Genomic DNA, 18498 nt, shown 5'->3' on the forward strand with positions numbered 1-18498 from the left:
GATGTCTCTTCCACTTGCTTGGCTATCTCCTCCCTGTACACTTCATACATACAGTCTAACAGTTCGTTTTGTACAGTGCTAGATGTCCCTTTGAAGATGGGCTGAGCATCATAGTGCCTCTGAAGTCTCGAATCACCCTCACACATAGTCTCGAAAAAGCATCTGAATATTCCAGGTTTCAGGGAGTCCACCGACTCCTCGTGCCCCTGCAGTGCGGTTTCACATTTTCCACACAGTTTAATACATATGTTATGATCCTACTGAGAACGTACCTGTTTTCCTCCACCTGTTTGTTATGCTGCTCAATGGAGCGCCTGTATGCACTGTCAACTTGGGCTGCAACATTTACCCTTCCAAGTAAGCCCAATTTCACAGCATTGTCCAGATTACTCCCACTGCTCTCATGTTTTGCAATCCTCTCCGAAAGATGTTTCAAATCTTTGTAACCAGTCCTCAACCAAGTACCATCTCCAACAAATAGCAGACATGGAAAACAGAAGAGTGCCTTCTTTTGAATGCTAACTGTTAGACACTTTTTCTTCAAAAACCACTCCACGTTAAATACGCAGTTACTTTTACCAGCAGTTTGAGTGATGAAAAGATCCTGTGGCTGATGGACACCAAGTCGCTTTACTTTAAGTTTCTCCTCCAAATTAAAGGTTTAAAACTGGTGCTCAAGTATGAAATCCACTTTATTCATTTATCAAGTTATCTGGCGTTTGTGAAGATAACAAGCCAGCTAAGATAATCTACCCTCCTCGCTCTTCTTGTCGAATAATGTTGACGCCAGACCGACAGACAGCCAATCAAGTCTGAAATACGAAATGACGCTGTAGTGGGGCTACTGGCTGTCAGCCCCACTTGGCATCAAATTTGTGTGATCTACATTGATCACACTAACATTCTGAGCATGCGTATTCATATTTTCACACATACAACGTACATTGCATTGTGAGAGAGGGGCTAGCCCCACATTCACGCTTAGCCTATGGCCTACTACTGCAAACTCTAATCGGCAGAACGCAGTCTGAAGCAGCAAGGCAGAGACCAATGAACATGAAATAAAATCCTAACACATATTATATGCAATTTAGATGCTATATTCATAGATAATAAATTATAGGAAGTAATCTTTGAGAAATGAAATTAACATAATTTTGTTGCAGTTATTTCTGTTGACAACAGGTGGGGTTTCTCTAAAGAGATCAGGGTGACAGAAGTTGGGAAAGTGCTTTGTGTACAATCTGATGTTAATGATGGTTATGTTACAGATGTAACTGATCTCATAAACCCAGTTTTTCCACTGCCCCATAGTAAAAATCACCGGGTTGCTAGCGCTGTTTCTAGCTCTGTTTCTTCGCAGGCTGGGCAGGTGCTTAGTTACCATGGTGACACATCTGCAGAGGTTCCTAAGCGTCCTTGCAAGTCACTAAATAGTTCTCTCTCTCTCCCTCTTTAAGATCGGTTAGAACTGAGCCTGTTTAAGAGCCTGTGTGCGCTCTCTCTGAGCGCCTTTCCTGACTCTCTGTTATGTACAGCGATGTGTCTCTTCTCCTATGTTGGTGAACGATTTTGATTTCCTTTGCCCTGATCCGATCACTCCTCCCATTCCCTTTCGAGTCTCACCCCCCTTGGGCAGTGCCTCCGCCATCGGTGGACTGGTCAGTGGTGGTAAGGCTAAGATCAGAGTACGAGAAGTTTTTCGGGGCTGCGCCCCAACTTTGCGCACTCCTGCTCTCTCAGCATTATTGGGATTGGTGTCGTCTTTGTACTCTCTCACCTTGGTTAGAGCGGACAATTCGGTAAGGGCATTCAATTCAGTTTCATCAATCCCGCCCCCTTTCTCCGGGGTGCTGGAGACAACGATGACGTCACCCGAGACTGTCGGCAGAGATAACGGAACGTCTAAGGATATGCACTATGGAAACCGTCCTGTTGGACAGGAGGGAAATGGGGTTTTACTCCCTTTACTTCCTGGTTCCAAAGAAGACAGGGGGAATGAGACCGATCTTGGATTTCTGAATGAGACGTAACCAAGAGACGTAATATATTGAGCCATGGCAGAGTGATTTAGTTCACTCAGGTTTTCATGGACGCTTCGTTGACTGCCTGAGGGGGGGGTGTGCCAGGGTCGAGGTGTGGGAGGCCTGTGGCCACACAGCGATCGCCACATCAACCTATTGGAACTTGAGATGGTTCTACTGGTACTGGTCCACTTTGCTTCAATTCTACAGGGATGTCCTGATTCGTTCGGACAACCGCGCCACAGTGGCTTACATCAATCGCCAGGGCAGCGATGCAATTGTGGCTGTGGTCGCACGGGTTGTTACGGATCGATTGAATGTGATCCTCATCGCCCCGGATTGTCCAGGGCGGTGTGGTATCCGGAACTGATTCAGTTATTAGTGGCAATGCCGTGGCCGATTCCTCATCGCAGGGATGCTCTGTCCCAGGCAAGGGGGGCAATCGTGCGCCCGCCAACTATGAACGGACCACTGATGGCCTGGCTCCTGAGAGGGACAGGCTGATTCGCAGGGGGCTGTCAGATGCTGTGATCCACACCATTCTAGGTGCAAGGGCCAGCTCGACTTCAAGGCTCTATGTGAATAGGTGAGCCATGTTTGTGTGTTGGTGTGCCAGATCGGATGCTGATCCGATCTGCTGCCCAGTGGAAAATATACAACTTCTTTTACAGTATCTGTTCGATATGCAGAGATTGCCCTCTACTGTGAAAGGTTATGCATCCGTGATCTCTGCTTGTCACGATGGTCTACATGGCAGGACTATGTTCAGCCACCCTTTGGTCAAACGTTTCCTGATTGGGACACTCAGTGGGAGCTGTCCAAGGTGCTGAAAGCGCTCTGTGAGCCACATTTTAAGCCACTGGGACACATTCCTTTGAAACTACTGTCTGTAAAGAGAGCGATGTTGCTGGCTTTGTGCTCTGCTAAACGTGTTAGTGATCTCTGCGCTCTTTCGACACACTCCGAGTGCTTATTCATCAATGGTGACTTCATCATCGTGTGGCCTTCTTCGGTAATAGACCCCCCTGTCTAGGCAATGCTAAACAGTGTGTGCAGGTTGTTCTTATCTCCTTTATTGTGACAGTCATGTCAGACTGACACCAGATCTCCTCTGGTGATCCATGACAGTCTCTGGTCTGCTCCTGTAATTGTGGACCTCCACCCTCTATGCAATGATAGAGGATGTGTGTGTCTTTCCTCTTCGCCCCCTCCCCCACCCCATATTTTTTGACTTGGGCTGGGACTCCGTATCGGTTGCAATGGCAACACAAGACTGTAGACTGGTACGTGCCTTTTTGGGACCTGTTAGTTAATTGGGACCGACAAGGAGTACATCTTGGGCATCGCCCACTCCGCCGTAAACCACTAGGAGCAAAGCCCCTCTAGGGGGCGGAGCTCCACGATATATAACGATAGTTACTGGGAATGTAACTCCAGTTATATGAGTGGAGCAGAGCCCCCTAGACTTTGTCCCCTGCTGGCCCCTAAATGTTTATGCTGATGAAATGTTTCAGGAGGCTGAGTGTAGGGTTCACTCAGTTATATAGGGGCATGTGTGCCCTGATTGGCTGAGCCATAGTGCATTTTAACTTTCAGTGATGGCCGCATGCGTGGGGCTCTGCTCCACTCATATAACTGGAGTTACATTTCCAGTAACTATCGGCTTCGAACAAATGGTAATTAGCCCCTGTCTAACTTCAGTCACTTGAACACGTTAAACTTTAATCAATATCTGTGTCTGTGACCATGGCAACAGTATCGTTGATACAACCTGGGAATCTCTGTTTATTATTTGATTTAAATGAACACATTTAGCCTAGTTTATACAATTCTTAAACTTCTCTCCACAGATTGCACTGGGAAAGCAGTGCATGGAAAGGCTATGATTTTCACTTTATAATGGTGTGTTTCATTGGTAATCGGGTGCGAGAATTCAATGCCCAGATAAAGCCCCGCCTCCACGCCAATAGAGGCTCAAAACTTGGTTTTGAGAAAACATGACTCGAACGAAGTTGGGAAGAAATTGTAATTGTAAGAAGTGAACGTGGAAAAAACGTGTTTGAACAAAGACATTTTAAGATCGGACACGAAAATCTATTTATTGATTTTTGCATACAGTTTTTCCACTCTTGAATAAAAAAAAATCATACGATTTGAATTTAGTTTTTTCATACTATCAAATATTTCTGTTACGTTTTTCTTTTCTTACAGTCAATACATTTGAGCTCAATTCGACTTTATAGTCAGGTTAATGGTATCAATATCATTCACAAATGGCCAATAAACTTTTAAAATGGCCAGTGGCAAAAGCCATACAGTTCATAGATGCTATTTGTGGTGGAGGAAAACTTAATCAGAAACGTTACTCTGTTTAGCATAATGCTTAATGGCATCTAGCAATATATTACTGTCTAATAAGCTTTTTAAAACAGCCAGAGGCAAAAGTCATACAGTTCATAGATACTATTTGTGGTGGAGGTAAACTTAATAAGAAACGTTACTCAGTTTAACACAACGGTTAATGGGGTCTAACAAAATATTCAAATGTGATGTGATATTAATGAGTTACAAAATATAAAGTCAACAGGCTATACTGACACTTAGCAAATGTACAGCTCCATGGTGTAGTGGTTAATGACACTGCGTTTCACATGGGTGACCTAGGTTTGATTCTCGAGAGGGTACCTCTTTCTATTGCAGGCCGGCTGAACTAGGCTTGCCTGGTTTCTTGTTTGTTTACCTTCCTCTGTGGCTTTCCCATCTTATTTGTCTGACTTGCTGCACACTCAAAAATGGAAGTACAAAACAAGAACAGTTCTGTATTTGCAGGTACACTTTTGAAGAATGTTCTCTCAAAGGTACAATGTTGGTCTTTATGGGGACAGAAGAGCACCTTTTGACTAACAGAAATGGTTCAAAGTGAATTAAAACAAAAGAACACTAAAAGGTACACAATTGTCTCTCAAATAGGTAGCCCTCAGCGATAAGCATTTCTACCCTTTTAAGTACTTCTATTTTTGAGTGTGTGGAATTCCAATTATTAGGAGTTGGTTGGTCCTACTAATTGGTTGATTTCTTTGGCTTTTCATAGATTTTTTTCTTGAGTTGGACAGTGAGTAAAGTGTGTGGGATGATAGGAGTAAGACGGATTAAAAACCATGCTCCCAACAAACCGTTCATTGCACCCCCAGATGTTTCACATTTTGGTTTTAAACCTGAAATGGCGTTTCTTTTCAACAAAGGCTTTATGATACATTGACCAATGATAAGGTGAATCAGGTTTCTCAATAGTTAGATCTGGAGTAGACTCGATTTGGGTCACAAAGTCACACACCATGTGTAATATTTTTAGGTGTGCCTACCTGATAGAGTTGTTTGTTGGCTTTAACCATCTGCAATTTCTCTTATCTATTTCCCCTAGGTGTCATCCTACAACTGAGAATGCAAGTTTCTCACGTGGGAGTGGTCAGGGAATCCATGCTGGCCAATCCTCTTTTAATTAGGGTAAGGAGCTTTCTGCTAAGGAATGAAACATATCATATGCAATATTGTCATGTCTTATTGTTGCGCCAAAACACCAAGCTATCGTAAGCACACTCCATTGGCTTACGCTTACATTTTTATTAGAGGCAACAAACCAGGTAGTTCTGTCAAAAGTGCTCTGAAAAGTTTTTCAACATAGAAAGGTGTTTCTATGTTGCCTTTTCTTCTGTAATACACATTGTCAATGTTGCTTTCCAAATGTTTGACATTGCAAAAACCTACAAGCAGGTACACCTGCTCTTTATTGTAAACACCCAAACAGCAGATTATGTGCTGACAACTCAGTATATAAAGTATGCCACATGGTCAAGAGTTTTAATTGTTATTCTTCCAAAGATGAGAATGGAGAAGTTGTGATCTAAGCAACTATGACCGTAGTATGATTGTTGGTCTCAGACGTAGTGTTTCCAGCATCTCAGAAACATCTGATATCTTGGAATTGTCACGCACTAGAGTCTCCTGAGTTTACATAGAACTCTGTGATAAACACAAAACATTTAGAACATGACAGTTCTGTGGGCGAACTTGTGAATGAGAGAGGTCAGAGGAGAATGTCCAGTCTCATTCAAGCTGATAGAGTGGTTGCAAATAACCACTCTTTTACAACAGTGGTATGCAGAAGGGCATCTCTGAATGCACAACATGCCAAACTTTGAAGCAGATGGATGCAGAATGGGTCTTATCCAAAACCTCATAAATTTAGATGTACCTAGTAGTGACTGGTGAATGTAGTTGGATTTCAGAAATGACAGAGAAAATACTTGTACAAATAATAAATAACAACACTGGAGGGCAGCAATGTCAATTGAATAAGATATATCCAAATGAACGTCCTTTCCACCATAGTGTATAAACATTTGAGTTTTTCATCATATTACAATGACAACATTATTTTACAGACACCCTATCCCTCTCTGTTTTGTCCTAGCCCCAAATCAGAATTGAACCCTTGTTCTTCAATCATTATGCTCTACCAACTCAGGTACACAGGTCCCCCACAGTCACCTCCTTATTCATGCTTATATTGTTTCACATATTCTGAAGTATGTGAAGTTCAACATAACACAATGTTTAGCCTACAATTCAACTAATTTCTGCTAAAATGGCACAGTAGTAAATTGTATCTATCAACTGCCAGATTTCTGTTGCTTGTACTAGCTACTAGTAAGCCTGTTACACTGTAATGTAAAACTCTGAAAGCACTTTTGGCTAATTATGGAAAGTTGGAAAAAGCTACTAATGGAAAAGCTACTAACCCAGACCAGATTCTCAAATTAATCTTATTTTATGGCTTGTGTATTTAGCATTTAGATAGGTGTCTGCACAGGTGCTATTACTGATGAGCTCTCCGCAGCCCACGCTACTTCCGCTCAAATGACTTGAGGTGGAAGGGATTAATTCCTATCTGCCACAAAGATACAAGATAGGGGGAAGATTAGGAGGCTCAGAAAATGCCTGATGAGTTCAGTTTGCATCATGAATGGGAGAACGACTTGAGTCCTTGTGATATTCAGTTTGATCACATTTAAAGCTTTGTCATCCTCCTCTATGCCCCCAGCCGCCACCCCTGTACCCATGTTCTATTCACTCAAACATACATCGCAGTACTAATGCAGAGCTCTTTTTCACAGGGTGAAATGAACTCAGACTGGTTTGGCTGCAAAACTTTGAACTGTTGGGGGGGATAAGGTGTTGTTTTTTGCTGGTCCCAGTAAGCGGAGCCGGCGTGAGAGAATGTCTCTTACTGAGTGAGTGAGTGACTGACTGATCCTTGTTAAATAGCGTAGTGGTGAGAGATGTGGACTGCCATGTAGGCGACCAGCATTTGATCCTTTCCATGGGCCAAACAAATAAGGCATTAGGATTTGTTCAGGATAGACTGAAACTTCACTGGCTACAAACCTCCATAGCTACATTTTAGTCCAACTGTTTGTGCGTAGTTCACATAGCGAAATGGTTAGCTATTCAACTGTGATTGGAGTCATTGTCCATTATAAGTACCATATAGCTATTAACTAGCCATCTACTGTAATCTCCTTCTAATTTAATGCACTGAATGTTGTGTAGGAACCCTATAATACCTGTTGTTGGTTTGGATGTCAGCTAATGTAGGAAACTAGTTTAGAGAATCGTGGAGTTTGGACTAATTGGTTTAACAATGCAGAAGTAAACAGACACCACATCTGTACACACGTATCATGTGCAACAACACCCACTGTTTAAATTGTGTACTGGTTAAAGACAGTCTGCCACTTAAGAAACTGCAGATCGAATACAGCCAGGGCAACAACGTTCATCCATTCTAACCATGGGCCGGCAGGACTAGGCTGGCCTGGTTCCTTTTCTTGTTATAGAGCAGCCAAGAGGTACTAGATGAATACAGAGTTCACACACTAAACTTTCTCCACATTTTGTTGTGTAATTAACATTACATTGAATTGATTTCATTTTTTATATCAATCTAAACATACCCTGTGAGGAGGCTTAATGATTACAGTTCACGCCGCTCTGACTTTCAACCGTAAGACATCATTCCACCAGGTTTGGTCCAAAAAAGCAGAGTTTGGCCAGGGAAGGTACCTGTGACACATGGGAACAAACACATTTCTGATTTCATTGGTGGGGGACAATTACATTTACAACCCAACAAGATGTGGAAAAAGTAATGGGTTCTGAAGACTTTCCAAAGTCCCTGTATACGGCGAGTTTCATTGAATCGAGCCATTAGCCTCCACATTAAGACAGCTAGGACCTGGGTTTCCTATGTACCTTCCAATTCTGCTTCATTTCACCTTCATCAAGTCTTCCAGTGAACCAGAAGGGAAGATGAAATAAGTGAGCTTGTCTCTGAATTTCCTCTATTCGTTACTTGGATTAGTTCTACATTATGTCTCCTTACACTATTGCCCCCCCCCCCCCCCCATGGGAATAGAAAGGGGGTGCAGGGAGCCTCATGCCTTTTCCTTGATCCCTTTTCTTTACCCGTCTTTTCAAGGGATGTTTTGCATGCCCCCTTGGCTGAAGCAGAAAATTAGATTATTGTATATAAATGACTATGATAATGAGGAACACATGCGCTTGGACCTTTGAGATTAAAAAGATCTTAGATTTGCCACACATGCTCATATTCGTCAGAAACAAAAAAATTCAATTTGTGAGTTTTGGCCAAGTTCTTTTTTACCTCTCTTTGCTCTTTCAATGAGGGACAGATTTTTGAAGTCCTTGTCCCATCCCTGTCACGACGGTTGATATGGAGACGGAGGCAAATGCAGAGGTTCGAAGGGTTTCCCCCTTTTTATTAAACAAAGAAGAATGGATAACTTAAACTGAGTGCCGGGCACTACGAAAAGTCCAATGGGGCAGGAGCACAGGAGCACAGGAGCACAGGAGCACAGGAGCACAGGAGCACAGGAGCACAGGAGCACAGGAGCACAGGAGCACAGGAGCACAGGAGCACAGGAGCACAGGAGCACAGGAGCACAGGAGCACAGGAGCACAGGAGCACAGGAGCACAGGAGCACAGGAGCACAGGAGCACAGGAGCACAGGAGCACAGGAGCACAGGAGCACAGGAGCACAGGAGCACAGGAGCACAGGAGCACAACCGGTGTACACGACATATACACACACAATGACCCACAAGGAGAAAAGGGCTGAACTAAATACACTGAGAAAACGAGGAAAACAGAAACAGGTGGGGGCTAAAACACAGGTGAACTGAATATAAGGTTGAACAGAAACAAGAACAGGAAAGACCATACAAGGACAAGACAAGGAAACACAGAAAACACGAAGCGGAATGGCCCCTTCAGGAAGGGACCATCACAATCCCTGGCACATTTGGTGCCTCAAATTGAAACAAAGAGCCTTGCCTCTCTGGGATCTGTTCTGGTGACCACTAATACAAGAAATTATCAACTAAAATACCAAATAATTAAAAGTATTTTGTACTATTGTGCATAGTCTTGCAATGATAAATAGTTGACTCAAATTCTAATATACTATGCTATACATGATGATGTAAAAAAGTATGGGGTTAGCTTCACCCAAGACGTATTGACACTTGTAACATCATCATATATCTTTTTTCTTGTCCTGCATAATGCACTGCAATGTTCAGTGTTCTATTACTTTCAGCCTTCAGCCAGGCAGTATGTCCTAAGCGTGCACCATTTTGAACCCTCAAAAATGTGGTCAATATAGCCCAACTACCAAGAATGGGGTTCCCTTTGAGACCCGGAAAGTGGGATGCCTGAATCATGCTGATGCCCAATGGTGCGAAGACTAAAAGAATGAGAGAGTGTTTGAGGTTGATGGATTACAGCCAGCAAATGAAAGCTAAAGAGGTCTGAGGCAATTCAATGAGAGTAACAAGCTGCTACTAGCTGCTATTTTATATCCACACCATTGAGTACTGTGGATAAGGACTTGGTCCCAAATGCCATGTTAGTCCCTTTTGTAGTGCACTACTTTTGCCCACCCCCATCTTCCTCGTCTCCCTCCACTTAAATCGGTTAATGCTCTTTTGATGAGCCACGCCACATAAATCCTATTTCTAATTCCATCCTGGCTCCAAAAGGAGAGAGACCAGCGAGGGGAGCAGGTTTTTTGGTTTCTATGGATGTGAGCTGTCCTCCCGTCTCTCATTAGCTAGTACACGTCCCCAGTCCCTCTCCAATTAGGTTACCCATCTAGCACGATATGGCCACAATAAAAAAAAAATTACATCTAAATCATATGGAAAGTATAACTTACAGTCAGCTCAAGAACTACTGTTAGTCTTCATGAAATTCAACAAAAGTTAATGCAAAAAAAAAAAACATCCCAAACAATGAATGTTATAAAATTTCCGGTCCAACCTACACAGACAGCATATGTTTTATTCATCATAAAGCATGTCTTAAAGCATAGACAAAACACTCTGTTTTTATTTTGAAAGATTTAGTCTTTTACAGTGCAGGTTAGTTAGGCTTCTTTTATGTTTATGTCATATGAATAAATAATATTACTTGACATGGCTGGTATAAATAACAACCCAACAAATTATTGAAGTGCATTACATTGTATTTGTCACTGAAAAGATTGAGATTGATCCTGAGGTGGGAGGCAAAACCTGCTTCTATTACAAGGTCTTTAAATAATGTGTTTTATCTTAGATGTTATTATGTTTTGATGTCCAAAAGTCATCAATATATGGACATTATAAAATTCTAAGTAAAAACTTTATTCTTTGAAGATCAAGTGTCCTATTGAGCATTCTCTGTTCATTCTCTACTCCGGCACATAAACAAACCCAATGCACTCATAAATATCACACACACACACATTCTGTTTTGAAGTTGGTTTGATGTTATGGTTCTCTGACCTGAAATGGCAGAAAAGCAAGCCTTGCTGTGTAAATGTGAAATCTTCTCAATCTAAATGTCTGACCCGCTAAGAGAATCCTATAGCTGCTCGTATGTTGCACATGTTCTTCAGAGTATGTGGGAGTGGGTTACCCAGACACAAGCCCCCAATTAGTTGGCCTTCTTTATGTAAATGATATATAAATTATCCTTAATGCTTGAGGATTAGTCCCTGATAAGGACAGTTTGCATCACAATAAACTGCCAGGTTGTGCGTGGTGACTGGGTGACAGACATGGCTGGGAGGGTAGGAGGATGAGTCCAGGGTGTATGGGGGTAGAGACATAATGGAACGAGATGGTGTCTATTTATGGGGTGCTAGTATTTTTTTTGTTCCTCCCAGAAATATGGGAACATCTGGTACCCCTTAAAACCATATTGATTCTGAAACGTTTTGTCATTTACTTGAAGCCTACATACCAAGTGTGTGACTTTCTATTAAAATCCCACATTTTCTAGAGATATTTTAGAATATTTAGGGGTCTTATACTCATTACACTTAGGGCTTAGTGTCTTTTGGTTTTTGGTTTCCTTTCAGTTAAGACCTGTTGTAGAAAACCTGATGAGGGGAAATCCTAACTATGTAGTGACCTTGGTGAATCAGGACAGAAAACCTGCAGACACTATTTCAGGTACTCTTTAAAGGGGTATGTTTTCAGGCATTTTCGATTTTTAAAAAACATTATGAAGGACATCTTCATTTGGATGATAGTTTCGTCTGTCAAGGCTAACTAATTATGTTTTAGTTTAAGATTGATAGAAAGCATTCATGAATGCTTTGCAAAGTTTTCAGTTGTTACATGTACATGTCTACATCAGGAACCTCATTGCTGCTATCCCTGCATTTAAGTTGCACATGCCACATTGCACCTTCAATTTTCACATTTAGAATTGTCATTTGTACTTGCATTTGCCTTCATTTTACGTGTATACATCCCACCTATAACATGTATTTTTCTTAATCGTTTCACTTGTACATCTTCTGCATTCTTCTATTTGCACTTCTGGTTAGATGCCAACTGGATTTCGGTGTACTGTACTTGTACTGTTCAATGACAGTAAAGTTTAATCTAATCTAATTCAGTGCCAAAGATTAAACATTTTTAAATCTGACAGGGCAAATAATATTTCACTCTACTGTAGAACTTGATCTCTCTCACGCTTTCTTGGTAGTGGGCAACTTCGAATCATTTGGTAGAGCATGAGTCTTGTAGAACTAGGTTCATTTGTTTGTGGCTACCCATGGGAAAAGTGTATACACAATGTACCTGACTATTAGGGGCTTTGAATACAAGCATCAGATAAACGACAAAAACGTTGTTATTTTGGAGGCTCTCCCCAGAAGACATCTCTCAGTGACAAATGGACAAATATACACAGCCAAACAGATACATAAGTCTGAAGCATCAGGTTGTCATCCACAACTGGATGGTCTAGTGTAGGATGGAAATTAAATAAACAATGTGACTTGTTTCCAACAAACCTGCATGCAGATAAGCAAAGTAAAATGTGCCTGTTCTTGTTGAAGAGTCCCTCTGCAGGCCATTAAGACAGCCACGTCAGAGGATTTTAATAGAAAAAGCTGAGCTGCAAACCCACCAAACTCCATCCTCCCAGCAAATCTTTCTTCCCTGTCCCTGAAGTGTTCAGTGTCTACAGGATTAATCACCACATTCACAGGAAGAGGCAACATTGTGCCAAAACAGCTCTCTACAATCCACACCCGGGTTGTGGCTAAAAACATTAGCCCAGTAGCTGGCAAATCCTTGATTTCTCAATTCCGTTTAAAGCCCATCAGAACTGATCCAAGGTCCCTCCCTGGGACCCCTTTCAATGAGCTCCTTTGAGAAAGCCAACATTTTACGGACTTTTTCGGACAACCCGTAAAATGGAGGAGAAAGTTTCGTCCTGTAGCCCGTTTCCCAAACTTTCACAGATAGACTGTGGGTGTGCAAAATAAGTATTTAGGAGATACTGGAAGCTAATAAACCTGTTCTGTCTCAGTTAGCAGTGTGCTGGCTCTCCGTCAGCTCCATCTGGTGCCTAGTCAGGGGATTGCAGGATCCATGTGCATCTGGGATGCAGAGCTTAAAGGGATAGTTTGGGATTTTCAATGGTGAGGCTCTTTAATCACCATCCTAGAGTCACATAAACTTGGAGATTACGTATCACGTCTTTATGTACAGCAGAGTTAGAAGTTTAACACCAGAAAAAAGAGAATCTGATTGAAAAAACAACACAAATTTTTTTATAGTTTTTCTATTTATTTCAGGTCCTGCCACATTTCAACAGGTTTTAGGTCAGAATTTTGACTTGGCCATTCCAAAACCTTAACATTCTTGTTCTTCAACCATTCTGATGTTGAATTGCATTGTCGAGCTGCATGACCTAGCTATACTTCAGCATCAGCTCACGAATGAATGACCTGACATTCTCTTGTAGAATTCTTTACCTCAAAGCAGAATTTGTGGTTCCTTCAATGTTGGCAAGTTGTCCAGGTCCTGATGCAGCAAAGCATCTCATCTGTCCATGGAACATTGTTCCAGAGCAATTCAGGATCATCAATGAACTGTTTGACTCGAGATTTACAAGCTGTTCTACTTAGTGAGCAGTGATTACTGCCTTTTTACTTTGCCATGAATCCCATGTTTGCCTTGTGTGCCATTGTGCCTGATGGTAGAGTCATGAACTGCTGCAACAGAGGCCTGTAGATTGCAGAACGTTGTTCTAGTGTTCTTAGTGACTTCCTGGATGATTTTATGCATTGCTCTTGGATAGATATTGGGACAGCCAGTCTTGGGATGATTCACATTAATACAACCCACAAATCGGACCAGATTCTATGTAAAAATATTGGCAACAATGCAGAAAATGAGACACGGGACACTTTTTCTCAGCGCAGTTTATTTTAACCTATACTTAGACGTGCAATGTTCTATATGCTAAGACAAGCTAGGATATGTACGCTAACATAAGCTACATTCTAAATGCTAAGACGTGCTATATAATTTATGCTAATGCGTGCAAAGTTTAATATACTAAGATGCACTAGGTTCCTTATGCTAAGGCAAGCTAGGTTCTATATGCTATCTAGCGCAAGGTTCTTCATGCTAAGATGCAGTAGGTTCTAGATGCTATGATGCATAAGGTTTGATAACTAGTGGTAGGTTCTAAATGCTTACTTCTATATGCTAATTAAAGATTGCTCAGCTCAACTGGAAGTTTATGAGATGTCTTTGCATTAGGAAATCCATGTTGATGATCCCCCAGCTCCCCTGACCACTTTGAATCATCTATTGGACTTCTCATACAGTTACCTGCTAGCCCAGATGTTTTCATACCCTCGCCCATTCAATGTATTCAAAGAATTGGATTTATTACCAATGTATAACCTGATCTTTCTTTTTGGTGGGTGTTTGAAGTTCAGTTGACAGAGCATGGCTGTTGTAAAACCAGGTGAATTTGTTTGTGGCTACCCATGGGAAATGTTTATCCCCTAACCAGGCACCAGATGGCGCTGAGTGGAGAGTGCCAGCAAACTGCTAACTGAGACAGATCGGGCTGCATTAAATCTTATCTTCTAAAGACTTTGTTTTGTTTTGAAAAGCCTGTCTTTCTTTCTGTAAGTCTGGGTATAAGGAGCTGCATGGCAACACATTCTCATTTTTGCCAGTGTTGATAAACAGCTTTATCATGTCTGACTTTCATTATAGTAGAAGCCATTTAGCGGATTCTTTTATCCGAAGTGACTTACAGTAATTCAAGCTCCTACTTTATATATAGATAGTTGGAACGGGACCCACAACCCTGCATTGATCATGTTTTACCACCTGATCCAAAGAGGACCACCAACTGGAGAGTGCATAGGCTAGGCTACATGTGTGGGAGTGGGCAAGGGTAGTGATGGCCCAGGAGGGGAGGGTGAACTCTGGGTTCAGGGCTAAGCCCTCATCTCAGTGCCCCCAAATCCAAAAAGTACACATGAGTGGAGTGGGGACAAAGAGGAGCGAAGAAATTAAATCCATGGGAGAGGAGAACAGACAGACAAGACTGGCAGATCCTGATGTAAGGCTTGATTAGCTCCGTGCCTTTGTGACTGTGTGAATGATCTGTTCCTGCGCAGCCATCTTGGAACAGTCTTAAAAACAGGCCTTTTCTTCCAGCCGGCCCTCTTCTTTTGAGGAGCTATACGGCTGGTTAATTAAAATACAATAAAGGGACAGATCACCAGTAAATGAGAATATAAAAGAAGCTTTTGCTGGACTTAATCTCCTTTTTATGCAAAAGCTATTTGCCTTTTTTCAGTCGCTCCATCCTCCAGTTAATCCCTCATTGAATCCCGAAAGCACAAAAAAAACATTGAAGGGAGTCCGGTGAGCAAGCTTTAGGGACAGTCAACATGTTTTTTCTGGCGTCCTTAAATGATTTCTCAAAAAAATAATCTTCAGATTAAAATAGCTACGGGAATTAAGTGGACGAAGATGTGCAGGGGTAAGAAACCGGAAGATTGAGCCTTTGAAAACAGAATTTAGATCTTAACTGCCATTTGAACTGAGGTCTTAACTAGCATTGTTGGATGATTTCTTTAGGTTGTCACATGCTCACAAAGCAGGGCGAATAGCTTCCCGCTTATAACATCTGGCTTCGTGTTAAACTATCTCAGAGTAGCAGTGCTGATGTGGGATCATGTATTTTATTTTAGCACATAGCAAATGACTAAAATACCATGGTCAAGAAGGACATGATCCTAGATGACCACTATGAGAAACTAATGAATATGGACTCTAGCTCATTCTTGATAAATAGTAATGTAATCCACATTTCTTACATATAGGTAATTACCCTAAATTTAATGCTATACATTAAAAAAATATTCTGTGTTTACCTGCTGTATTTATGAAAAGGCCTTTTTTACAAGGGGCAAGTTGAAAAATGATGGTGCACCCAAGTAAAAGTAGATTAACAAAGAAAGTGATTTGAAGTATTAAGCTACTAGCCTTCATTTTTCTAGACACACTGGAGTGCCTTAATTTAAATTAAGGTTGCAGAGCAAAACATTTTGGTGCAAATATGAGAAAATGTATTCTCCATAGAGCCGTTTGTGTTGGTACTGTATATATGTTTGTGCACATGTTGAGTGTGCATGTGTGAGATAGACATTGTGAATCCATTATGACATGTTAGACAAACCTCATCTGTTCCCATTGCTGGAAACAAAGTGTTCCCTCTAACAAAAGGCTGTTTTTATCTACCTGAAAATCACACAAGACAGCATGAGAGGAGATGCTCTCGTATGTGTGCCTGTTGTCTGACTGACACACGTCTCCGGGTCTCTTTTACTCAGCAAAGAGCCTGAAGATCTTAGGAACATGTCATACACTTGAACACTCTTGTGTTCTGATAATATGGAGTAACAATCCCTCACACTCTTCTCTCAACTCTCTGGCTTGGGTTTGATTTTCTCCCTTATTGACTAAGAACTGGGAACTAAAAAAATTGCTATGTAAATGGGGAACTTTGATACAAAGTGGACCAAAGCAGCACGACAAAACCCACCGGTCCTTGCACTTCTACTCTCTCAGAGATTCCCTCAGAGCTAAAGTGGCCTTTAAGCTTGACAGAATGGTGGTATAAAGCCCCACCTCAAAGCTAGAGAAGAGGAGCTTCTTCCTTTAGTCCTGTTTCTGTCAATCACCCTTCAATCTCAGTTAACACAGGTCTTTTCAGGAGAGTTCTATTCTACAGAATGCTCAGAATCCAACAAGCTTTGTGTTGAGGGAACCTGTTCGTCTGGTGTGTAGAAGAATAGGTCTATTGTGAGCTTAATTGTTTTTACACATCTGCACTATTTTATTAATGTCAACTCTCTGAATGGGTTACGGGACCGAAGCCAGCGGGAGACAACATTAGATGAAGGATCTCTACTACAGCTGTGCCGCTAATAAAATACTTAGACTTTTGAAACAAAACTTTTAATATAAGAATTAACTTAAATTATTTTGAACGCAACAATAATCAAATGCCTTTCAATTATCATTTTGATCTTGTTTGGTATAATGTATGGTAATTAGTGCTTTTAAGTACCTGGAATAATTAACAGTAATTTATACAGGTACTGTCTCTCCACCTATTAATGTCTCTAAAGGCTTCCTCAGAAAGTAGCTGACAATTGATCACTTCCAAGCAAGCCTGACACATTTAGCGTTCTTGTCTTGAGTTTAACTTCTCAAATGCGGTCCCAGGTGTTGTTTTTGCGACTTTTCTTGCAGTGATTTTTGTTTTTGGTAAAAAAAAAAAGGAAATTGAACACTTTCAATAGTGAAGTTTGAAGGATCAAGGTCTTCAAGCTTTCCTTCCCATTCTTGACAGCTTTGGGAATCACCTGCAACAAGGAGCTTGTAAAAACTAGGCCCTGTAAAAAAGAAAATTGCGGATTCAGAACCTGGCTGAGATAGTTGTAGCCTTGTCCCAGATGTGTTAATGCTGTCATGTCAACTCCTTGTTATGCCAAACAGAATCGCACAGACATATTTGCAACCTTGCTAATACCAATACACATAAGATTGAATTCAGTTTTGTTCTTCATTTTGTCCCTTCAGCCTGTGCTTGGAAAGACCAAGTCCAATGGGTTGGCGTTTCCAGGACCAGACTTTGTGTATGGAACTGTTACAACCACCCAGGACGGAGGAGTCTCAGAAGGTAATGGTCAGGGTGGATCGGCCACGGGGCACTTCGGGCAAATTCCAGACAGGCTGGAGAATCTTCCCTCAAATTGGCCTGTCAACATTTTGGTTTTTTTTGCAATGTTTTTTTTAATACTGAATAATAATAGCGGCTTCAGGGAGTAGAATGAGGATGTCTAGTGGCATCGAGTGGGAAACAATTAGCTGGTGTGTTAAGACGATTATTGATCTACGTTCGCTTCTGGTAGGGAATCTTGAATCAACCAGCTGGCCAATTGCCTAGACTCTGGAGTCACTGTGGCAAGTAAAGTGCTTTGAGATTTTGGGGAGCATAACAATGTAAATCATCGCTGTTATTATTATGAATCCTCCTTGGTTGATCTGATGGTAACTTTTTTCATTCTTCCGCCGTAGTTATCATTGACAGGAGTGTGTATCTCCTCAGCACAGTTTTCAGCTAAAAGTGATCCTGGATATTATTCCAAGGCATGGCTGTTAGGCAACACCGCCTGGCTTGGAGGTCTAGATTGGAGAAATGGTGGCTCCATATGGCAGCCAGATCCATATTGTGTACTACTACTGTGTACCACCCACTCCCAGTTGGAACCAAGGTGACCAGATTAGGCTCAGTTGTCAGATTAGGCTCAGAGTGTTTTTAAATAGTTAAAGATTTAACTCTCAAGTTAACCATCGTCTCCCGCCCCTCCCCCTTCAGAGCTGTCACTTGTGACTAGATGGAGTGGGGGCGGGGGGGGGAGTGACAAGTTGGCTCTCTTAAAAATCAATGTCAAAAACAGTGTGAATTTCAATAACTGTGACAAGGATAACAAAGGCTCGCTGTCAG

The 18498-nt window shown here is 41.6% G+C and overlaps 1 protein-coding gene across 3 annotated transcripts in view; it reads left to right on the forward strand.

Moving 5' to 3' along the window:
* cfap77 (cilia and flagella associated protein 77) overlaps window positions 1-18498 on the forward strand; it is a 55569-nt gene that overhangs the window by 28355 nt on the left and 8716 nt on the right. For all 3 annotated transcript variants that reach the window (XM_020052137.3, XM_013136599.4, XM_013136598.4), the window contains exons 2-3: window positions 5446-5528; window positions 17571-17670. In XM_020052137.3, the coding sequence (XP_019907696.3) occupies window positions 5466-5528; window positions 17571-17670 (163 nt within the window). In that variant the 5' untranslated portion in view covers window positions 5446-5465. The remainder of the gene's footprint in view (window positions 1-5445; window positions 5529-17570; window positions 17671-18498) is intronic.

Source organism: Esox lucius, chromosome 13 (assembly GCF_011004845.1).
Source record: "Esox lucius isolate fEsoLuc1 chromosome 13, fEsoLuc1.pri, whole genome shotgun sequence".
In the NCBI taxonomy this organism is placed as follows: Eukaryota; Metazoa; Chordata; class Actinopteri; order Esociformes; family Esocidae; genus Esox; species Esox lucius.